The sequence below is a fragment of the Heteronotia binoei genome, chromosome 5 (assembly GCF_032191835.1).
Source record: "Heteronotia binoei isolate CCM8104 ecotype False Entrance Well chromosome 5, APGP_CSIRO_Hbin_v1, whole genome shotgun sequence".
NCBI lineage: Eukaryota > Metazoa > Chordata > Lepidosauria > Squamata > Gekkonidae > Heteronotia > Heteronotia binoei.
The window spans coordinates 171,377,877-171,403,147 of NC_083227.1; the positions used below are offsets into that span (position 1 = coordinate 171,377,877).

Here is a 25,271-nt window from a genome sequence, read left to right on the forward strand (position 1 = left end):
CATGGGTGGAAAAACAATGACTGGAAAAGAGGTTATGTGCCCCTTTCCTCCCACGGAAACTCTCCTACAGTGGTGTTTGATTAGAATACAACTGGGTGCTAGGACTCCATCATACATGTATGCGTGTAGCTTTCCCGCTGACAAGTGTCACAGAACACTGAACCTCGGGTCTGGGATGGGAAAATTCACGAAGAAGAAAAAACAACTGACCAGTGTTGGCCCTCTAAATCAGGGGTTCCCAACCCCTGGTCCGCGGACCGGTACTGGGAAGGGGTGGTGAAGCGCCTCCTGGGCTCTTTAAAGGCTGACCCCCCCCACTGATCAGCTGATCGACGGGGGAAACCTTGGCAGCAGCGGTGAGTGACCTGCTGAAAAAGTGGTGCTGCCCTTGCCTCCTCCCGATTTCCTTCCATGTGGAAGGAAGTGGGGAGGAGGCAAGGGCAGCGCCGCCTTTTCAGCGGGTTGCTTACTGCTGCTGCTGTGGTTTTCCCTGCCGATCAGGGGTGTCGGCCTTTAAAGAACCTGGGAGGCGCTTCACTGCCCTTTCCCAGGCCTTAACATTGTGAAAAGGGAGGGGGAAGAATGTGCTGCAGGAGGGGCGGGGGGGGGAGGCCAAATTTGGTGCCCCCACGCTGCCGGCCCTGGTGCCAGAAAGTTTCGGGGCCACTGCTATAAATAATCACTGGTTTCAGCAGTCAAAGAGTTGCAAATATATATAAAGACTCATCCAGGAAACAGTAGTACAGAGTAAGGGGAAGGCACAGTTTGCTGCTCAGCTTTCACCCCCAGACAGCTGCAAATTAGTGACTACATTAGCTGAAGAATTTTATGGACTTAGCAGCAGCAGGATTTCTAAGGGCAACTCGGAGAGGAAAAATCTCTAGAGGCAAAAGTCTTTCTCTTTTTTGAACTATTCTTTTCTATTTTCCACCACTTCCAACTGGAAAGAATCATATCTAGGATCAGGGGTCGTTTTGTAGAAAAAAAGGGTGATGGAGCTCATCCAGGGATTGTTATGCAGTCGCACCTACTATTGCATAGACAAGGTGGGAAGGAAGAGGTGGAACTGCCAGGAAGGTTCAGGAGCTGTGCTCCTGTGAGCTCCCACTGAATCTGAGGCCTGTCTAGGATACTAGCTACATCGTGCTTCTCCATGGCCAGGGAAGCAGCCTAACCACTCAAGATGAAAAAAACGAAGTTCAGCTTTTATCTCTCGAACTCAAAGGATTAGGCTTCCGAGTTGAAAGATCTACCTAATGCTAAAGAGATGTACTGTATTTTTCGGTCCATTAGACGCTCCGGACCATTAGACGCAGGTGCCTGGCTGGGAGACAAGTGGCGAGATCGCTCCCTCCGCCCCCACCGCAAACCCAGCACTTCGCAGGGAGCGATCTCGCCGCTTGTCTCCCAGCCAGGCACGCAGGCGCGGGGGAAGCACGCCACCCCCCCCACAGCCAGTACTTGCGAAGCGCTGGGTTTGCGAAGGGGGCGGCTGCTTCCTCTGTGCCTGTCTGCCTGGCTTCAGCTGATGTTTACAGCAAGCACCAGGATCGCTCCCTCCGCCCTCCGATCCCAGCGCTTGCTTTAAGCATCAGCTGAAGCCAGGCAGACAGGCACGGAGGAAGCACCCACCCCCTCTGCAAACCCAGCGCTTCGCGAGTGCCGGCTGTGGAGGGGGCAGTGTGCTTTCTCCGTGCCTGTCTGCCTGGCTTCAGCTCTGATGCTTAAAGCAAGCGCTGGGATCGGAGGGCGGAGGGAGCGATCCTGGCGCTTGCTGTAAGCGTCAGAGCTGGAGCCAGGCAGGCAGGCGTGGGGGAAGCGCTGGGATCAGAGGCGGATGCAGCGGATCGCCCCCCCCCGGAGGAAGGTACATACCTTCGCTCCATAAGATGCACACACTTCCCCCCCACACTTTTTTTTTTGGGGGGGGGGGGAAGTGCGTCTTATGGTGCGAAAAATACAGTATATCACATGGGAGAGCTCATCTCCAAAAATTAAGACCTTACCTTTTTTTGTTCCCGCCCAGAATGTCCTTTTTTCTTAAGCTTTGGGGGCATTTCTGTGAAAAAAAGAACAAACAATTATTATATAGGCACTGCTTTGCAGTTTTTATGGTGCTTTTATGATGATGACATTCAAATCATCATTAATTGTTCTGATGTCCATAGTGAAACTTGGCTTTCTACATGAGCAACTCTCTTCTTTGCAATTTGCAGGAAATGTCTGAGTATACAAAACATATTTTTTTATGCACATGTGGAGAGTAAAGCCAACCAAAAACTCTAAATACTTAGATTCCAATTGAAAGAAACTGGAGAGCCAGTCTGGTGTAGTGGTTAAGTGTGTCGACTCTTATCTGGGAGAACCGGGTTTGATTCCCCACTCCTCCACTTGCACCTGCTAGCATGGCCTTGGGTCAGCCATAGCTCTGGCAGAGGTTGTCCTTGAAAGGGCAGCTGCTGTGGGAGCCCTCTCCAGCCCCACCCACCACACAGGTGTCTGTTGTGGGGGAGGAAGGTAAAGGAGATTGTGAGCCTCTCTGAGACTCTTCGGAGTGGAGGGCGGGATAGAAATCCAATATCTTCATCTACCTCACAGGGTGTCTGTTGTGGGGGAGGAAGGTAAAGGAGATTGTGAGCCGCTCTGAGACTCTTCGGAGTGGAGAGCAGGATATAGATCCAATATCTTCATCTACCTCACAGATTCTGTTGAGGGGGAGAAGGTAAAGGAGATTGTGAGCCACTCTGAGACTCTTCAGAGTGGAGGGCGGGATATAAATCCAATATCTTCATCTACTTCACAGGGTGTCTGTTGTGGGGGAGGAAGGTAAAGGAGATTGTGAGCCACTCTGAGACTCTTCGGAGTGGAGAGCAGGATATAAATCCAATATCTTCATCTACCTCACAGGGTGTCTGTTGAGGGGGAGAAGGTAAAGGAGATTGTGAGCCGCTCTGAGACTCTTCGGAGTGGAGGGCGGGATATAAATGCAATATCTTCATCTACTTCACAGGGTGTCTGTTGTGGGAGAGGAAGGTAAAGGAGACTGTGAGCCGCTCTGAGACTCTTCGGAGTGGAGAGCAGGATATAAATCCAATATCTTCATCTACCTCACAGGGTGTCTGTTGAGGGGGAGAAGGTAAAGGAGATTGTGAGCCACTCTGAGACTCTTCGGAGTGGAGGGCGGGATATAAATGCAATATCTTCATCTACTTCACAGGGTGTCTGTTGTGGGAGAGGAAGGTAAAGGAGACTGTGAGCCGCTCTGAGACTCTTCGGAGTGGAGAGCAGGATATAAATCCAATATCTTCATCTACCTCACAGGGTGTCTGTTGAGGGGGAGAAGGTAAAGGAGATTGTGAGCCACTCTGAGACTCTTCGGAGTGGAGGGCGAGATATAAATGCAATATCTTCATCTACTTCACAGGGTGTCTGTTGTGGGAGAGGAAGGTAAAGGAGACTGTGAGCCGCTCTGAGAGTCTTCGGAGTGGAGGGTGGGATATAAATCCAATATCTTCATCTACCTCACAGGGTGCCTGTTGTGAGGGAGGAAGGTAAAGGAGATTGTGAGCCGCTCTGAGACTCTTCAGAGTGGAGGGCGGGATATAACAGTGCTAAACGACGTAATAAAACACAATCCGCTTGCATTGAATCAAGGGCTACAAATACTGCCCCTGTGCTGCCTGCTAGCCTGTAATCAGAAGTCCTGGATTCTACCTGCACAAGCAACAGTTACAGGAAGGCTCCATACAGTGTTACGAGCACCTTCACATCACCCTTCCCTAAAATTGACAGATTTCTGGTACTAGACGACTTTCTATGTCCAGTGAAGAGAATGAGTCTAACGCTGCTTAGGTCCCCTTTGCATCATTTTTATTTATTTTATTTTATCATATTTATATCCCACCCTCCCCTAACGGACAAATAATAAAAATTATTCTTTCTGAAGAAACTGGGAAGCTGAGATAACCAAGCCATATCTAGCTGGATGTGGGCAAGAAGGGCTGGCTATCCTTGAACAATTCATCATTTGCATAATGGTTTCTGGTTAACTTTATTCTTACGCCTTGTTTAACAAAAGCCAGCCAACTTAAAGCACAGATAAAAGGAAGAGATTTTCTTTTCAAGACAAGGGAATTCAGCTCATTCTATTTGTTTGTTGTGGAAAAGAAAAGCAATGGAAATCCACATCTCTTCTCATGAACGATAGAACAAAATCTTTGGATAGTTTGGTACCATATAAAATGCATCCTAGAAAACCTGAACATGAAATAAGCCAAAAAACATATGAAAACAAGAGAATTTCCCTTACACTTGATGCCATCATATACTGGTCAGCCAGTATCACAACTCTTCTCTGGCTTAATTTGCCTTAGTTCATTTTTTATACATAATGCCAAATAGTATGGATTTATACAAGCCCTTGAATATGCTGTTAAAAGAACTCTTTGGTTTTTAATTTTTATTTGCTCCTTTTTGAATAAAAGTCTATTTTGTCTAGCATGAAAAAATGGAAAACATGTTACTCTCTAATTGAAGTCAGCTTATATCTGAATTTAAGGTTTTAAAATCAGAGTCCTCTGAAGGCACAGTTGATGCTACTCAGACCCAGATTTACTTCTCTTCAATGTAAGATATGCATGTCAAGGGTCCATTGTGACACAACATTTAAAACTGAAATGGAGACTGTTTATCAATAACATCAACTATGCCAATACTACCTCTACTATAAAAGGCTTATAATATAGCGTACATTCTTTTCTTGGAAAAATGGAACCAAAAAAGCTCTGTCAGCTTCCATGACCAGTTTCTGGGGTCCCCAAGGCTTTTTAGTATCAAATCTTGTACTATAGGTAGTGCTTTATAGTGTCAGTTTGTGACACCCAAATTTTATTCCGGTGCAATTTCAAAGAAACAGCATTTCGTAAAACTGAAACCAAGAACTCCTTTATGCAAAGGAAGGAGTCTTGTACTGGCAGAACAAAGACTTCGGTCTTCAAAACAGAATTCCTTGCTTATCAGAAGGGAGTTTTAAGATCCAGCCCATAGAAGCATCCCATAGAAGCTTTCCATCTCCCCACTCTGTACAGCCTCCACCTAGGAAAAGGACAGAATGCCACTTTTATTGGCCAAGTTATTGCTGAGACAATTTTGTTAGTCTGCAGATGTTCACAGTAGCTCAGAATGTGAACGGATTGGAAAACAAGTAAGCACCAGCCACAGAAGACAATGTATAAGCACTGTCATAGAAAGTTACCATTATTCCTCCCAGTTAAACTGGCTTTAGAAAACTTTTGAGAACATAGCTTAATAAAAAGTTAGCAATGTCAATTTCCAGGTAGCCAGTAATGCTGCAATACTCCACTTATTATAAGTGCATTAAAAGCATTGCATAAAATATCTGTGCAACCATGAGGCATGACAGATCAATAACACAAGTAGACATATGTCCACATGTTCATGTGTGGTATAGTGTTATACACAAGCGTAGTATCCCTTTTAGCAATATTACAGAATATTCCTTTTCCAAGGATGAAAAAGAACTATGCAAAAAGAAATGCTGTAATTCAATTTTGCAACTAGAGAACTGAGCAGGTTAAAAACAGCTATGGCAGAAATCCCAACAGTTTTTACTCTGCATTTGCACTTAAACCTGTCTCTACAACTGCCCCAGCATACTGGCTTCCAGACTGATTCACTCAAAGAAACTAAACAACTTGTTAAGCCTCTCCTGAATACACAAATCATGCTGGGAGATGCTGCCAGTAGCTCCTATAGAGAAAGCATAGATGCCTGAGCTAAGCTTGCAATTTTAGTCCATACCCAAGGGCAGCTCCAGTCTTTACATTGAAGAGCTATGCCTTTCAAATTTGGCTTGTGAATGCAAACAGATCACATTTGATGTTTTCATCACAAAGCCTCAAAGACTATAACAAACAAGGATTTATCCAGATGTTTCTGGGCTGCAAAATGACTCTAGCCCAGATATATACACCTTTTTTCGTTTTTTACACACACACACAAGGAATAAGGCCTGTTGAAGAGAAAAATACAACGGGCTCTAGAAAGAGGCTTTGAGTGAGTGCCCCCCCTTTGCTGTCTTCCCACTCACCCAAGTAAAGGCATTCACTCCCCCACCACCACCTCAAGGAGAGATGATCTCTGCCATCCGGGAGCAGTTGTAATTCTGAGTGATCTCCAGCCCTCACCTGGATATTGGCAACAATGGTTTCCCAGGAGGAGATGGCTGGTTTGGGGTGGGAGGTGCAGTGTATGGCATTGTACTTGTATGAGGTCTCACCCCTTCTCAAACCCCACTCTCCAGGCTCCACCCCTTAAATATCCAGGAATTTCCTAACCTTGAGTTGACAACCCTACCTCCTTCCCTTTAACTGCCTCTCTAACTTCAAGCTTTCCATCACCTCCCCCTTCTGTGCAGCCTCCACCTAGGAAGAGGTCAGTCTTTCTACACAGCGGGGGGCGGGGGTGCTAAAGCAACTTACATCATTCTCCTCTCCACCCCCCTTTGATCTGAACAACAACCCTGTGAGGCAGGTTCGACTGAACATCTCTGTGTGGTCTGAAATCACCCAGTCAGCTTCCACAGCAAGAACCTGTGTCTGGCAGACTCTGCTCTGAAGCCCTGACTCCTATGCCCTCAAACTCCAGCACAAAATCTGCAGGAATTTCCCACCAACCTGGAACTAGCATCTCTAGTCAGGACTGGCCCCAGTGAGTTCTCCCTCAGATACCTTTAGTGACAACCTTTTGGATCAACACTCCCTCTCTGATACCGCTGGCTGGTCTTAAGTACAGGACTTCAATTTGTCTCTGTCTCTCACTTTCCCTCCCTGTCTCTCTCTGTATCTGGCCTGGTGGTACAGGATACCATCCCCCCCTCTCCTCTGTTTTTCTTCCAGAGGAGGATAGGAAGTAGTCTTCAGCCAATCAAGGGAGTCCTCAGACAACTGAGAGAAAGCCCTTCCCTCCTCCTCCCTCCACCAGTCATGAGAAGGCTTTCTCTAATGGCTCTTTCCCTTCTCCTCCATCCCTTAGCCAACTGAGGGAAGGCTTGCTTTCTCTCCTCTGCAAAGCAGAGTGACAAGTGGCTTAGCCAATGGGAGAGTAAGGAGAGCCATAAACTGCCAGAACCAAGGTGGGTTGCAGCTTGGCTAGCTAGCTGTCAGTCAAAGACGCAGCTTGGCTAGCTAGCAACAGCCACTTGAGAGGTTGAGAGAAGTGGAGTCAACCAATCAGTTATCCCTCAAAGGCCAAAATAAGAAGGCCTTCCCCTGCCTTTTACTGAGAGAACCAAGCTTGGTTGCTTTTTATTGAGAGAAGCAAAATTATACTTTCCTAGCAGCAGCCACTGCCTAGCAGTTTCTGCAGAGGGCCAATCCTCGTCTGTCCTGGGGCCAGCAGTGGGTGGGGGAGGGCAGAGTCAGCCAATGTCCAATCTCTCACTTTCATAATAGGTATCACTAAGATGACAAAGTAATGAACCAGGAGATTTCTGCTATTAAAATCTCCTACCTACTTATTGTTCAAATTGCTCATATCTAAGTAACAGAACGTGCAAATATTAACAATTCTCACTCTTAAATGCACTGTTTCTCTAAAAACAAGCTAACCTACCTTTACCATATTTGGATCATGTTTCCCAGTCTAGAATCACCAAGCTGTACTGTTGGAAAAGGAAAGCAAACCTCAGGAAGAACACACAGTGTTCTGTTTTACTGGGGCAGAACTAAACCAAATCAAGCCATGGAATGCCAGCATAGGGTTCTAGGATCCAGGCAAAGAAAACAAGTTTTCAACAAACTGAAACACTTTTGTAGGACTTTTCTAAAGCTCCATTCATTTTAGAATACAGTTGCTGTGGACAATGAGTTTTGTGCAGTAGGAGTTTCATGATGCTATGGTAGTATCTTACCATATGGGGGCACCAAATTATGCAATTGATACCTGCCCTAGGCAAGTGCAGCACTGATATCATATTTGCCATGTAAGCATGCATGCCAGGTGTTGCCATAGCTGCATGGAGCACTTACTAGAATGAAGAAATTCTGACAACAAAATATTGCTGAAGTGACTTTTGAATTGGGCCTAACTAGTTGCAGTTTAATCCCAAAAGAAAGGAAAGGTCCCCTGTGCAAGCACCAGTCGTTTCCGACTCTGGGGTGACGTTGCTTTCACGTTTTCACGGCAAACTTTTTACGAGGTGGTTTGCCATTGCCTTCCCCAGTCATCTACACTTTCCCTCCAGCAAGCTCGACTGACCTCAGAAGGATAGATGGCTGAGTCAACCTTGAGCCAGCTACCTGAAAACCCAGCTTTCACCGGGGATCTAACTCAGGTCAGCAGAGTTTAGGACTGCAGTACTGCAGCTTTAACACTCTGCGCTCTTTAATCCCAAAATCTACCAACAAATTCCAGATGAGCTGCAGTTTATCCAACTAAAAAATACTGCAATGGTAATTCGTGTCATTTCTGACAGCGTTGAAGACAAGAAACCACACGGGAGACATCTGAGACACACACATATATGCTATATGTTTTTGTCTGCATGTTGCATGTTTGCATATATGCTATATGTTTTTGTTTGCATGTTCATTAGCTTCCTGTAAGCCAGTTTGGTGTAGTGGTTAAGTGTGCGGACTCTTATCTGGGAGAATCAGGTTTGATTCCCTACTCCTCCACTTGCACCTGCTGGAATGGTCTTGGGTCAGCCATAGCTTTCACAGGAGTTGTCCTTGAAAGGGCAGCTGCTGTAAGAGCTCTCTCAGCCCCACCTACTTCACAGGGTGCTGTTGTGGGGGGTGGAGGGCAGAAGGTAAAGGTTCAGAGTATAGGGCGGAATTTAACTCCAGTATCCAATATCTTTTCACAACTCCATTAAAGTTATCTCTGTGTAAATAAAATCAACATGCTGTTCAAAGGTCTTAATATTTTAAAAAGGTGAACACTCACGAAGAGTAATGATGAACCTAGTGACTGCTTTGGAAAAGCTGATTCTTACATGACTGCTACAGCTATTTGGCTTCAACTTACTGCTTTTACATATATACATATGCAAGCCTACATAACTCTGTGGTGTAATACCTATCCCCAAATTCAGGGGTGGCCAAACTGTGGCTTGGGAGCCACATGTGGCTCTTTCGCACATATTGTGTGGTTCTTGAAGCCCCCACTGCCCCATAGGCTGGCTTGGAGAAGGCATTTAAAGTTCTTTTCTTTCCACTTCTCCCTATTTGCATTCCTACCTTCCTTTTTGCCTGCCTGCCTGCCTGGTGGTTCTCAAACATCTGACGTTCACGTCTTGTTGCTCTCAAACATCTGGCGTTTATTCTATGTGGCTCTTACGTTAAGCAAGTTTGGCCACTCCTGCCATTATTAGACCCTCCCCTTGAAAAAAGGCAGCTTGTATCACTATTTCATGTGTTGATCAGTGTTCCCTTTAAGCTGAGTTAGCGTGAGCTAGCTCACAGATTTTTTGCCTCCAGCTCACACATTTTTGTCTTAGCTCAGGAAAAATAGCCCCAGAGCACACTAATTGATGCAGTAGCTCACAACTTTAATGCCAGTAGCTCACAACTTTAATACCAGCAGCTTACAAAGTAGAATTTTTGCTCACAAGACTCTGCAGCTTAGAGGGAACACTGGTGTTGATTTGTGTTTTAAGTAATCCTTAGTCCAAATGAAATGAATGTTATAAAGTAATGAAAAAAATGACTATCCAGACAAGACCCTTCCATGTCTTCTTACTGCACAGGACATGCAGTCTGCACCATCAAGCAACTCCACCCATAATCCACTGCTCAATTGAACATATGCTAGGTTTGCTTCAAGAAGCGAAGGCTATTAAGTATTTTATCAACAGCACACTAATCTAGGGCAGAGAATGCAAAGCCTTCCTGAAATACTAGAGCATTTTAAAGGAAACCCACAAAGTTATTTTACTGTTACTCCTGAATTTTAATGAATTTGTCACTTTATCTAAATTATTGTTAGAATGACCACTAATAAATTCAAAAGCCCCATTTTCCATGTGTACAAAACCTAGTTTACTCACACTAAAGACCTTGGCTTGAATGAGGGGTTACTATCTCTCATGCAAGGAGGCCACCCCCCCCCCCTTTGCACCTTTTTAGAGGGCATACGGAGCTGCAGTTGGGAGTGAGGAGAAACTGGTAACCACCATTACCCTGTGCACACACTGAAATGCCTCTTGTTCATGCTGGGGCAGAGGAACAGGGCAGACTTTTATTTTAGCACTGCAGAATGGAAACTATCAACAATCACTGGAAAGATCCTAGTTTGATTATTAGAACCTAAGACCAGGGGTTGCTTCGTAGGGGAAAAGGTGGTGGAGCTCATCCAGGGATTGTTAGGCAGCTGCACCTACTAGTCAATGGACAAGGTGGGAAGGAGGAGGCGGAACTGTTGGAAAGGTTCAGGAGCTGTGCTGCTGTGAACTCCCGCTGAATCAGAGGCCTGCCTAAGACATTTCAGTAAAAGAAACTGGTGTGTGAGAAATTGCTTTTATTTTCAACTGAACAGATAAGACTACTTGAAGTACATCAGGAACACACAGTGCTTTCTTAGAAACATTAGGGTCCCGAAAAGTTTATGTGCCATCTTGCTTTACATTGCTACAAACTGATTTCCTTTGGAGAATTAGCTGCTGTGACTGGTAATAATACAAAATGTGATAAAAATAAAGGAGTTTTCCCATTTCAAAATGTTGTTAGAACTACAGTATTAGGTATTATACAACAGGTACATTTTCTGTAGCAAACCAATTTCTTTACTTCTTTTATTATTTTAGAACACAAATAGAGAAACTATACAATCTGTTTTTTGTGATTACATTACTATTAAATCATAAGCATGCAAGTAAAATATAAAAACAGTAAGTTATTTGTCAAGGCAAAATAACTGAAGTGCCTTATAAACAGCTGAATAAAAATGACAGCAGACAGTTCATTGGCAAAACATTTTCAGCAGCTCACACTTATGAATAAGAAGCATAATTATAAGTTTGCTAAAACATAGTTAATTATACATTCCAGCAAAAAAGTAAGCCTTTAGTCCATATCCCTTCACAAAAACTTAATAGCAAACAACAGGAAAAATTCAAAATGGAGAAAACAACATAATAATGCTAAAATTAACAGAATATATATATTTAAAATCCTTAACATTGTATTTTTCTTTATCTTTTGAGATCCACAACATGAGGTTTTTGGGTGTTGAGTGACTTGCTTGTTAGGAAACGTTAAGCTAAATTGTTTTTAAAAATGTTTTAATGGAAGGCTTTGGATCTATTTCATAGAATCACAAAGTAGGAAAGGACCTCGAGGGTCATCTAGTCCAACTCTCCGCACAATGCAGGAAATTCACAATACCTCCCCGTAAATTCAAATTGCTGTCAGATGGCCATCTAGCCTCTGTTTAAAAACCTCCAAGGAAGGAGAGCCCACCACTTCCCAAGAAAGCCTCTTCCACTGAGGAATCGCTCCAACTGTAAGAAAGTTCTTCCTAATGTTGAGCTGGAAAATCTTTTGATTTAATTTCAAACCACTGGTTTTGGTCCTACCTTTAGGGGCCACAGAAAACAATTCCACACCATCCTCTAGATCAGGGGTTCCCAATCCCTGGGCCGTGGACCGGTACTGGTCCATGGCCTGTTAGTAACCTGCTGTGGAGTGAGGCAGAAATCGTTGCCTACTTCTCATTTAAAGACCTCCATGGGGGTAGGGAGGAGCCCTGTGGGGCAGAGTGGTAAAACTGCAGTACTGCAGTCTGAACTCGACCTGAGTTCGATCCCAGCGAAAGCTGGTTCAGGTAGCTGGCTCCAGGTTTACTCAGCCTTCCATCCTTCCAATGTCAGTAAAATGAGTACCCAGCTTGCTGGGGGGAAAGTGTAGATGACTGAGGAAGGCAATGGCAAACCACCCCATAAAAAGTCGGCAGTGAAAACAACATCACCTCAGAGTCGGAAACGACTGGTGCTTGCACAGGGGACTACCGTTACCTTTTTATGGGGGGCAGGGACAGGTTGTGGGCATGGGGGCAGCCAAAAACCCAGCACCCCCACCAGTTCCTGGAAAAATTGTCTTCCACAAAAATGGTCCCCGGTGCCAAAAAGGTTGGGGGCCACTGTTCTAGATGACAGCCGTTCAAATATTTGAAGATGGTGATCATATCACCTCTCAGCTGCCTCCTCTCCAAGCTAAACATGCCCAGCTCCTTCAACCTTTCTTCATAGGACTTGGTCTCCAGACCCCTCACCATCTTCATTGCCTTCCTCTGGACCCGTTCCAGCTTGCCTATATCCTTCTTAAAATGTGGTGCCCAAAACTGAACACAAGACTCCAGGTGAGGTCTTACCAGAGCAGAGTAAAGCCATACCATCAATTCATGTGATCTGGACACTATACTTCTGTTGATACAGCCCAAAATTGCATTTGCCTTTTTAGTCACCACATCACACTGTTGACTCATGTTCAGCGTATGGTCCACTAAGACCCCTAGATCCTTTTCACACATACTACTGCATAAACAAATCTCCCCCATCCTATAGCCATGCATTGGAATTTTCCTATCTAAATGCAGACTTTTACATTTATTCCTGTTAAAATTCATTTTATTGGTTTTAGCCCAGTTTTCCAGCCTATCAAGGTCATCCTGTATCCTGTTTCTGTCTTCTACTATTGTACTTACAACCCCTCCCAATTTAGTATCATTGGCAAATTTAATTAGCATTCCCTCTATTCCTTCATCCAAATCATTGATAAAGATGTTGAACAAAACAGGTCCCAGGACAGATCCTTGAGGCTCTCCACTTGTCACTCCTCCCCAAGATGAGGAACCATTCACAAGCGCTCTTTGGCTGCGACCTGTCAACCAGTTGCAGATCCACCTAACGATAACAGGATCCAAACCACATTTTACCAACTTGTCAACAAGGATATATGTGGAACCTTATCAAAAGCCTTACTGAAATCAAGATAAATGATGTCTACAGCATTTCCCTGATCCAACAAGGTAGTCCCTTTCTCATAAAGAGATCAGGTTAGTCTGACATGACTTGTTCTTGAGAAACCCATGATGGCTCTTAGTAATCACAGCCATCCTTTCTAAATGTCCCAGGACTGACTGACTGATGATTTGTTCTAAAACTTTTCCATGTATAGACGTCAAGCTGACGGGTCGGTAGTTACCTGGATTCTCCTTTTCCCCCTTCTTGAAGATGGGGACAACATTCGCCCGCCTCCAATCTTCCGGAACCTCTCCTGTTCTCCAAAAATTCTCAAAAATAATAGCCAGATGCTCAGAAATTACATCCGCAAACTCTTTTAGAATCCTTGGATGTAGTGCATCTGGCCCTGAGGACTTGGTTTCATTTAAAGAAACTAGGTGTTTATGTATTACCCCATACGCTGATCCTAGGTTGGAACTTCATACCCTCATTATGTGTTCTGTTTTTGCCATGTTGAGCACTGTTTCCCTCAGAAGGGAAGACTGAGGAAAAGTAGGAACTGAGCAGTTCCGCCGTCTCTTCATTACTGGTTACAATTTCACTTTCCTGCCCTCGCAATGGACCTACCATATCCTTGCTCTTTTTCTTACTCTAAACATAAGAACCCTTTTTTGTTGTTTTCAGCAGCTTTGGCCAGCCTAAGCTCATACTGAGCTTTAGCTTTCCTAACTTTTTCTCTTCAAGCACTGGTGATTTGCTTTTCTATTGCATGAAGGTCATTATCCCAAGAACATTAAGTCAGATCAAGTGATAGTCATGTATAATGATGCTTCTCAATATTATTAATCTGAAAATAAATCTTAACATTTAGACTTCAGGTTTGCATGGATATGTGCTGTAGTCAGCATCATGAAAAAGAAGCAACCATGTTCAAAATGTACTTCTAAGACTGCTACTGGTGGTGTTTTGCTTTTAAGAAAATTAAAATACCTTATGAGGGAGAAGTAGAAAGTAAAATAGGTATAAATAATCTCCGTTGAAATTAAATAGTTAATGCTATGCAATGATCTTGCAAGCAATCTAGCTGCTTGCTAACCACCACTCCCATATGGCACAGGCTCTCCCAACTATTTCAACATGTCTGCACTTTGCCATTGTAGGCAGTGCTACACCCTGTTCGAGATGAACACTGGAAGCCCTTGCTCACAGGGAAACTACATAATCTTCTAAGACAGAGGTTTTGAACGCATTTGTTACGAGGGCTGGATCTGACATAAATGGGACTTTGTGGAGCTGGGCCATAAAATGTAATGCCAGGTAGTGGAGATATAAACTTTATAAAGCATACACACAAATACAATCAGAACATTATTTTTTAACTTAAAATACAAACATGCTTAAAACTCTTGCAATGTTTTGTTTAAAATGGAAAGGTGGGGGAATAATTTGGCAACGCATTTTTTAAAATAAAACATCAAGGAAAAAGCACAGGGATCATAGCAGAAACTAAAAATATAAAATGCTCTGAGTCTAGCAAAACTTAAAATGGCTGGGTAATGCAAGCTTCTCCCCCCGCCCCCCAGGGTCAATGCAGATTGGTAATGGCTCTCTAGTATAATATTCCCCCCCCCCCTTTGGCTGTGAGTTCCCAGATTACAGTACTCTATAGGCACCAGTTCTCAGATCCATTCAGCAGAAACAAGCTGGCTCAAAGCATCAACCCTTTATTTACAAGGACACAACTCCAGCAAGCAACAGCTTCTACAGGCCATACAAATGTTGGAAAGTGAAACTACTTGAGCTCCACTCCATTGAAATACATTGCAGCACAAAGTTGCAATGAAAATGCGGAATCAATTTTCAATTAACATCTCTGGGCCCAGACAGACTATTCCCAGAGTAGACTATCTGGATACAGAGACCTTAATGAAAAATCCATTCTGAATTTTTTCCCTTTTTGCAGCTTTTCAAGCTTAGAAGCAGGCAATAACAAGGCAGAATGAGCTGGGAACTTCGGCAGCCTCAGAGCTTCAAAGGGTGAGAACAGGAGTCAGAAGAGGGTGGAGAAAAGAGCTGTAGGGCTGATTAAAGCCCTGGGGTTGGCTGGTAGTGTTCCACAGGCAGTAGGTTTTTGACACTCCTGTTCTAAGGCATGCAAAATTTTAGATTAGGATACATGAAACACACTAGCACAACTCCTTATCATTTAAAAGAAAATTCAGTCTGAAATACAACTCCAAGTGTGTGAGCATGTGCAATGCGTGTGCATGCACACACACACACTTCCATTTTCCTGCAAGTAGAAAGAAGGAAATTATTAAAATAAGACAACACAGAATGAATTCAGGCAGGGTCAACTGTAAACAGTTACTTCCCATAAATAACCATATGGAGAAGTGGGCTATCAGTTACTTGGATAGAATACACTGCTTTCTGACAAGTGGGAGCTTTTCCAGAACAGATGTTAAGTCTAACATAGGGGTGTCAAACCTATGGCCCATGGGCCAGAACCAGTCCACCCAGGGTTTTAATCTGGCCTGTGGCTCTCTTCTCCCCCTTTCCCCTTTCCCACCTTGAGCTGCTGCTGAGCACAGGAAGCAGAGGGCAAGGCTGCCAAACTTCCCAGCTCCTCTTCGCTGGCAGAAGCTCCTACAACACAAAAAAGTTGCAAAGAAAACATGGAATGGATTTTCCACTCCCAGACTAGTCTATCTGGCTCTACAGACCTTAATGGAAAATCCATTCCACATTATCTTTACAAATGTGTGTGTCACAATTCATTTCAATGGAGATCATGCAAATTGATTGGCATTCTTTATCTCCAAAGAGACTTCAAGTCAGTCAGTCAGTCAGTTTATTGCGGCTCTGAGCCAATTGACAGCAACAACACAACTCATCAATAACAGTACAACACAACACCAAGTTGAAATATAACATAACAATATAAAACTAGTACATCCATCAAAGTGGTAATAAAATTAGCTGACGTAGGCAACACTTAACTAAAAGCATCTTCTTTCAAATACAGACAGCATTAAATTTCTTCCTGTCAAGGTCGGTAACATATAGAAACTTAGCAAGATCCAAAGAAAGTTGATCACTCCCATCCCCTAAGAGGAAGTAAATGGTTTGGGCCTGATTTAAAGATTCAGCTAGCATTAGATGGTTCCGCAAAAGTCTGTATCTTGCCTCTGTATGGAAAAGACAGTTCAGAATAAGGTGGGAAACCGTATCGACCTCCTCCAGGCCGCACGGACAGATCCTGTCTTCTAACGGGATCTTGAGGAAACGGCCCCTCAGTACTGCTGTGTCCAGAATGTTCAGGCGTGCCAAGGACAGCATCCGCCTGAGAGACTTCAAGTCTCTCCCATCTCAAACAACCCTGAGGCCCTGCCTGGAGAGCCACTGCCACTGTGAACAGCTGGGGGTGGGGAGAAAGCTTATAATGTCCAGCCAATTCATGTTTTCCTACACTCGGAGCATTTTATATATTTTTTAGTTTATATTTTTAGTTTCTGCCGTGATCTTTGTGCTTCTTCTTCATGTTTTATTTTTAAAAATTGTATTGCCAAATTCCACTATTCTCCCACCTCTCCATTTTAGGAAGCCATCTTATAAGAGCGGGGGAAGATTTGGAAGGTGTCAGATACCAAAGGCTGTTAAATAAACAAAATATCGCTAGAGGGTTACTGCTTTAAGCGTGCTTGTATTTTAAGTTTTAAAATAATATCTTTAATTGTCTTTGTCTTTGTCCTTTATAAAGTTTATAAAGCTACCTGGCATGACATTTTATGGCACAGATGGTCCAGCCTGACAAAGTCCCAATTATGTCAGATCCAGCCCTCATAACAAATGAGTTTGACACACCTGTCTAACTGGTCTCATATTAAAGAATATTTTCTGCAAAGGTTTCCATTAGATAACGCTTAATCTGTTCCATTTCCCCAACTTGTAATGGCCTCTCAGAGCTGCTATTTGCCCTATTGAGGCAAACATACAAGTCCTCTATCCTACCTTGTGGCAGTGAGTTGCACAAGTGAATTCTGCTTTATGTCTGACCTGAATCTACTATCAATAAATTTAATTTGGTAACTTCCAACTTCTAGTATTATTGAAGAGGGATAAATATTGATCTCTATACATTCTGTATATCATTCATTCTTTGATAAACCTTTATATAACCCCTCTTATTCCTTGATTTTTTCTAAAGTAAAGAAACCTACTACTTTAGCTTTTTGTTGTAGGGAAGTTGATCTTATCTCTTGGTCATTTGATTTTCTGCAACCTTAAAGCTACCACTTTTGAGCTGGGGTAACTAAAACAATACAAAATATTACAAATGCAGCTACATTGTATCTTTTATTAAGAAGAAGATGATGATGATATTGGATTTCTATCCCACCCTATACTCTGAATCTCAGAGTGGTCACAATCTCCTTTAACTCCCCCCCCCCCCACAACAGCACCCAGTGAGGTAGGTGGGGTTGAGAGAGCTCTCCCAGAAGCTGCCCTTTCAAAGACAACTCCTGTGAAAGCTATGGCTGATTCAAGGTCATTCCAGCAGGTGCAAATGGAGGAGTGGGGAATCAAACCCGGTTCTCCCAGATAAGAGTCTACACACTTAACCACTACACCAAACTGGCTGTATTATATTGGCTGCATTATTTCCAGCCTTTCCTTAATAATCCCTACCATGTAACCTCTCCTTTTCACCACTGCCAGGAACTGACTTGATGCTTTCACTGAGATATTTCACTAATATGTGCAATGGTGATGAAAATGGCAAAATCTAAGCAAGGATTTAGGAAAGGACTGAAAACGATAGGAATTATAATAGGTATCACAATGGTAAAGGCAGCTTTGTGGCGCAGAGTGGTAAAGCTGCAGTACTGCAGTCCGAACACTCTGTTCATGACCTGAGTTTGATCCCGGCAGAAGATGGGTTCTGTCAGGCTCTGTTCATTGATGTTATTGCTAACTGCTGACTACTAACCACGCAACTGGTCAGTGTGGGACAAGGAAGCGTTTGCAGTGTCATTCATCTTAAAAACCTGGCGGTCTTGGTTGGAGGGAACGTGGGTGCCGTTCGAAATTTGGACGGACCATAAAAACTTGGAAGCGCTCACGGGGCGCCGTAAGCTAACGGGGAAGCAGATCCGGTGGGCAGGCTTCTTTGCCAAATTTGACTTCACCCTATGGCACATCCCTGACTCTAAGAACTTTCTAGCGGACGCCCTCTCGAGGCTCCCTCAGCATGAGAGCCAACGAGAGGAAATAATAAACACCCTGATCCCCCCCCCCCGAGGCGATGGTGGGGGCAGTGCAGACCCGGTCAAAAACAAACTCCAAGAGGCCGGATCCTTTGGGGGGGGGAATAGACTAATAGTGGAGAGCGAAAAGGAGGGAGAGGACCGGCCAGATGGACTGTTAAAGGGTGAGGGAGGCTTCTGGTACTATGAGGGGAGAGTCTACATCCCAAAGACTTTGCGGTTGGAAGTTTTACAGCATTGCCGCACTAATAAACTGTCCGGCCACTTCGGCTATGTAAAGACTCTCCACCTCGTGAACCGGCAATTTTGGTGGCCCCAAATGAAGAAAGACATTTCTGATTTTGTGCAAACGTGCCCAACTTGCCTCATGGCCCAAAGGAGGGGGGGGGCAAAGTGCCAGGACAGCTGCAACCCCTCCCGACGGCTGAGAGGCCCTGGTCGGTGGTGTCAATGGACTTTATTGTAGAATTGCCACCCTCACAGGGGCGGACAGTGATCTTAGTTTTGGTGGACACTTTTTCTAAGCAAGCCCACTTTGTCCCATGCCAAAAATTGCCCACGGCTAAAGAACTGGCGTATTTGTTCTTCTTGCACGTCGTCTGGGTCCACTCGTTCCCCGATAAGGTCATTAGCGACCGTGGGCCACAATCTGTTACCAACTTCTGGCGGGAGTTTTGCAAATTGGCGGGGATGGAATAGGGGCTAAGTTCCGCCTACCACCTGCAAACGGACGGACAGAGTGAGCGGGTGAATGGGCTTCTGGAACAATATCTGAGGTGCTACATAAATTTCCAACAATCTAACTGGGTGGAGCTGCTGCCCTTTGCTGAGTACGGGTATAACAACAACCTTCATAGCTCCACCAAAATGACTCCCTTCCGGGCAGTGAACAGCTATGAGGGGAAACCGTTCCCTTCGTTGCCAGGAGGGGAAAGCGATTCCAAGCCCACAGACTGTCAACAGTGGTGGGGTCGCTTGGAAAAAACTTGGAAAATAATACAGGAGAATCTCGAGGTGGCCAAAAGGGATTACAAAACCCAGTTTGACAAAAAGCATAGCCCAAGCTGGGACTTCAAAGTGGGAGAGACGGTGTTCCTATCGACTTAAAACTTGCCTTTACCTCAGACCTCCAGGAAGTTGTCCTACAAGTTCCTGGGACCTTTTAAATTAAAGAGAGTGATCAACCAAGTGACTGTAGAACTGGACTTGCCCAAACTGTTTAGTAAAGTGCACCCTGTTTTCCACTGCAGCCTTCTCCGTCGAGATCCGGGTGGGTCGAGGTGGCATCCTCGAGGTCCGGAGCCCAGACCCATTTTAGTGAAGGGGCAAAAGCACCACAAAGTCAAGGAAATCCTGGACTCTAAAATCCAAAGGGGGGTGCTATACTATCTAGTACGCTGGCGCTATTTTCCACCTAGCTATGAGGAATGGGTTAAAGCTTCTGATATAAACGCTCCGCAACTGCTTAAGCAATTTTACCTACTGCACCCAGACAAGCCCCAAGCAAGAGCTTGTCAGGCTCTGTTCATTGATGTTATTGCTAACTGCTGACTACTAACCATATTGATCAATATGCACATGTACCCACTAACCTGTAGTCATAGAACAGTGTGGGGGGGGCAATGTAGAGAGTAGCTTCCCAGGAATATCAAAGGCTGCCAGGCCTGCTTTGAAGTAGAGAGTGTCTGCCAGACTCTCACCTCCTCCCTAGAGGCAGCAAGGACATTGCCGCTGGGAATTGTAACCACCAACTGAAAAGATAAGGGTGGAAGCCGTGTGAAACTCTCACAGGGAAGAGCAGCCTTTGTTATGGGAATTGGGGTGTAGATGCTATTGCTTTGATGTTAGATGTTAAATACCAATGATTAGAACTGCTCGCTATCAGTTCCAATACCTATCATGCTGGAGTAACTTTGGAGTATACAATAAATGCAATTTTGTTTCAAACAACAAGTTTGCTAATTTGGAAACTTCAATGAACCTTCGCTGACAGGTTCAGGTAGTCGGCTCCAGGTTGACTCAGCCTTCCATCCTTCCGAGGTCGGTAAAATGAGTACCCAGCTTGCTGGGGAGAAAGTGTAAATGACTGGGGAAGGCAATGGCAAACCACCCTGTAAAGTCTGCTGTGAAAGCATCGTGATGCGATGTCACCCCAGAGTCAGAAACTTGCACAGGGGACTACCTTTACCTTTTTCTTTTATAATCACAATGGTATAAATCTATGGTGTGGCCTCATTTTCCTTCTCTTGTGGATTCAAATTAGTGCTCTTTTATGTGTTCTGAGTTTGAAACTTACACTGCAGCGCTCTCTAGAGTTATACTATTCTAAATCTACTTAAATTAATGGGCTTAAAATGGCATGGCCCTACTTAAAATTACCCTGCAGCTCTTCAAACTGGCATTCAATCAACTGCAGTATGAACAATTTCTTCAAGGAAAGATGTTCCCCTGCTGGATTTACATCATGTCTGCAGAGTACAGTTTCAACATCCTTTTCAGGAAAGTTAGGAAAATATGGGTATGGGCTCCCAGAAAACTGGATAGCCACCTATACATAGATCCCAGCAACAGCAAATGACACAGTAAACCTATTTTTTTACTTTACTATCTGAGACTGCTGATATGATCTCATATGACTGAACAGGCATCTATACAACTCTCTCCCCCACCTGGCACTGTCACACAGCAGGGAACCAGGAAGAGCCTTCTACTGGCTACCACCATTCCGGTAAGGGTCTGCATGGGAGGGCCCAGAGCATCCACCCAACCCCTGTATCTTCCCTATTAGCAAGTATCTTTTAACTGTGACCGGAAAGACATGAGGACCCAGGCAGTTTAACAACAAGTAGTTTATTATAAGTGCTCTAGAACAACAGGTGGGTAGTAAAAATGTGCCCATTTTTGGGAAAGGGCGAACTATAAATTACCTAAATAAATAAATAAAAATAAAACATTTTGTGCACAGTGAATACAGAAAACAGCAAAGAAATAAATAAACAAAAGCCCTGACACATCTAACTAGACCAGGGGTGGCCAAATAGCCATAGAATAAATGTCAGATGTTTGACAGCTGTAAGACATGAACATCAGAGGAAGGAAGGAAGGAAGGAAGGAAGGAAGGAAGGAAGGAAGGAAGGAAGGAAGGAAGGAAGGAAGGAAGGAAGGAAGGAAGGAAGGAAGGAAGGAAGGAAGGAAGGAAGGAAGGAAGGAAGATAAGAAGATGGGGAGAGAGGAAGAAGGGAGAGGTGGAAAGAAAACAGTTTTAATTTTAAATGCATTCTCTAAGTTGCTGGCTGGCTAGGCTTGGAGAAGTGATTTAGAGAGACAAATGCCTTCTCCAAGACAGCCAACAGGGCAGTGGGGGCTTTGAGAGTCTCATAATATGTGTGAAAAAGCCACATGTGGCTCCTGAGCCACTCCTGAACTAGACGTTCCCTTCTTCTAATACCAAACAAACTCACCTCCTTGGGTGAGGGATACCTCCGGTTACCTTCTCTCCAGACTGCAGCCTTTCCTGTGAGAACATCCCTGTCTGCAGCTTGACCTATTTGTGCTTTCCTCCCAGGTCCCATCCCTCTGGGCCAGTTTTCCCTCCAAAACTGCTTTCACCCAATCAGAGGGACAGAAAGGATCCTGAGAGATGTAGGCCCTGTAGCTACTCCTACACAGGCTTCTCTGGAGCCTTTCTTTACAACCCTCTCCATCACATGGCACATACAAACTAGTATGTCAGGGACAGGACAACCTTCTCATTCAACCATGCTAGTCCTCCGTATCCTAGTACGGTAATTGTTTTTTATGGGGGTGTCTTCAGTCCTGTGAGCTCCCACCAACCATCTCAAGCAGAGATATAGTCTGTCATCTGTTGTTCTTCATAACGAAGTCTGTATTATAAAAACAAAATGGTACAATCCACATCCCATCAAAGTTAGTGAAAAAACAAAACAAACTACTCTCATTAATTTGAATAGTTCTAAAATACCATTTAAGTGTGACTAAGGAAAAATTCTAGTTTTTAAAAAAATCAGAAGGAAGACAAGGAGGAGATTGGATTTGTACCCCACCTTTCACTCGGAGTCTCAGAGTGGCTTACAATCTCCTTCCCTTTCCCTCCCCACAACAGACACCCTGTGAGGTAGGTGGGACTGAGAGAGCTCTCCCAGAACTGCTCGAGAGGAACAGCTCTGAGAGAGTTAAAACTGACCCAAGGTTATAGCAGCAGCTGCATGTGGAAAAGTGGGGAATCAAACACAGTTCTCCCAGATTAGACCCCATTCACTTAACCACTACACCAAACTGGCTCTCACATTGTAACATACTGCAGCACCATTTATAAGTGTGTGCATAATGTTGGTCAATGGCCCTACTTTGATACAACCTACCCTCAACATATCTAATTTGTAACAGCCATGAAGAGCTGTCTGGCAGATCAACCCATGTGCAATATGTTCTTATGTTTAAATCAACCCAAGCACCCATGTAATTTATGGCTACCTAAAATAACTTCTTTCAACCTTACAAAATATGCATTGCACAGAAACATCTATATTCCCGAAGAATTAGTAAAAAGCTAGGAAGAAATAAAAATGTAAGATTCCAGATTTTAGAAAAGCTAAGTGCTACTTTAACACTTTTGGTGAGATTTTAATAGTCATTGTATCTCTGCATCAGTAGCATATTAAATACTTATCCATAATATGCCATGTAAATCTTTTGCAACAGAAGCCTTTGCAGCCATCCTGCAGGAAGGAGCAGAAACAGTAACACAGGACCAATGGCAAAAGTATTTTGAACTAACATTATAACACTAGACATATATAGCTCCCGATACCCAATTTTATTAGTGGGGAAATGACCTATTTTGATGAATTTTCTTTGGCTCTGTGAGGCAGCCCAAAAAACGTAGGCTCCAGACTCATTTTTCAGCCTTCAGGGTTTTGTATTTTAATGATAATATTTTCTCACTACTGCTACCAAAACACATACTACTAAGAACTTTGCAGTTTCTCAAAATATTATTCAAGGTATTATTTGAGAAAAGGCATATAATATATAAATAAATATTGGGGTAACCATGGCTATTGTCTTAATTAAAACTAAAAATGGGACCAATTTGGTGTAGTGGTTTGGAGTGCAGACTCTAATCTGGGAGAACCCAGTTTGTTTCCCGACTCCTTCACAGGCACCTGCTAAGTGACCATGGGTCAGTCCCAGTTCTCTCAGAAGCTCTCTCAGCCCCACCTACCTCCGAGGGTGTCTGCTGTGGGGAAAGGAAAGGAGAATTGGAAGCTGCTCTGAGACTCTGAGTGAAGAGGAGACTATACATCTAATCTCTTATTTTTCTCTTTTTATAATAAAATAACTGTTGAAAATATTAGATGCTGAAATTAAATTTATAGGCACCAGGTCACCATGGCACCTGGTATTTCCCTCCCCCCCGATTTATTTGAACATATATGAAGAACATATGAAGCTGCCTTATACTGAATCAGACCCTTGGTCCATCAAAGTCAGTATTGTCTTCTCAGACTGGCAGCAGCTCTCCAGGGTCTCAAGCTGAGGTTTTTCACACCTATTTGCCTGGACTCTTTTTTGGAGATGCCAGGGATTGAACCTGGGACCTTCTGCTTCCCAAGCAGATGCTCTACCACTGAGCCACTGTCCCTCCCCGTGCTATTAGAATAAAATAGTACAGAAACAGCAATAACATTAATGCCATTGTTACAGCACTTAAATGTGAAGAACAAATAATCCAAATACAAGTGTTATAAGGTTTACAAGATAACTCATCATTTCTTATACAAATAGATCTTTAAAAAATCATTTGACTAAAAATAGTGTTCCTTGGAATAATATTGTTTTCAGTCAAATATTCAATAATAGGAACCATATTGCTATAAAATGCGATTGGTAAATTTTTGCAGAACGTAATCGCACATTAACAGAAATTTTATGAATATATGTGGTGTGTGTGTGTATTTTTTTAAAAAAGGCACTTTCAAGGTTATCTTTCTTTTGAGTAAATATGGATAGTGTAACCATCAATATATTCACCTGCACAAGTAATGGCTGGTCCATTCTTCTAAATGAACATTTTATTCATGGCTTGTGTATTTTCCCCCTGTGGGCCTAAATCTCTACGCTGTTCCATATTACAATCATCTGTAAATGTTTTAACTTGGTTCTAAAAAAGGAATGAACATGAAAGAAATAACTGTATATGTTGAAGCTTTATGTTCCTGATTTCACAAGAACAGGTTCCATTATGAAAGAGTACTGGTTTTCCTTTGGGCAATTTTTACACAGTCGAATGCGTTTCTTTGCTGTGGAAACTGCCAATAGGGAAATAAAGAAATAAAGCTCTGAATTGCACGCAAGTCTTTCCCACATATGTCTCTCTCTTCTATGGATCCCAAAACCTTACCACTGAACACTCTAATCAAAGAATTCAGAAGCTGAATTCAGAGCACTTCTATGCGGAGGCATGTGTACATGAAGGTTTTCTACTAATTAAAAACCCATTTTGGTCTGCAATGCTCAGTTGTTATGTACAACTATAGGAAAATTGAAGTAGGATCATAGATTCATAGAGTTGGAAGGGACCTCCAGGGTCATCTAGTCCAACCCCTCGCACAATGCAAGAAACTCACAAATACCTCCCCCTATGTATAGGTGGTATATGACTCCGAAAAAAACTGGCAAAGATGAGTAAAAAGATGTCGGATAGGTGTTGGAAAACTAAAAATCATGAGGGTTCTTTTTTTCATATGTGGTGGACTTGTGAAAAAGCAAAAAAGTTTTGGCAGATGATACAACATAAAATTTTGGGATATGACTTTAAGAAAGTTGCAGAGACTTTTCTGCTAGGATTACAAATGGAAAAATTTCCAAAAGAAGATAGGACTTTAATTTGGTATTTGCTCTCAGCTGCTAGGACATTGTATGCGCTGTTGTGGAAGCAAGAAAAAATACCAGAAAAATGGGATTGGATCGTGAAAGTTTTACCATGGAGTGAGATG

The 25,271-nt window shown here is 43.5% G+C and overlaps 1 protein-coding gene across 1 annotated transcript in view; it reads right to left on the reverse strand.

Moving 5' to 3' along the window:
* Positions 1–25,271, reverse strand: part of BRD4 (bromodomain containing 4) — a 217,795-nt gene that overhangs the window by 24,989 nt on the left and 167,535 nt on the right. The window contains exon 15 of the mRNA XM_060240745.1: positions 2,007–2,059. Within this exon, the coding sequence (XP_060096728.1) occupies positions 2,007–2,059 (53 nt within the window). The remainder of the gene's footprint in view (positions 1–2,006; positions 2,060–25,271) is intronic.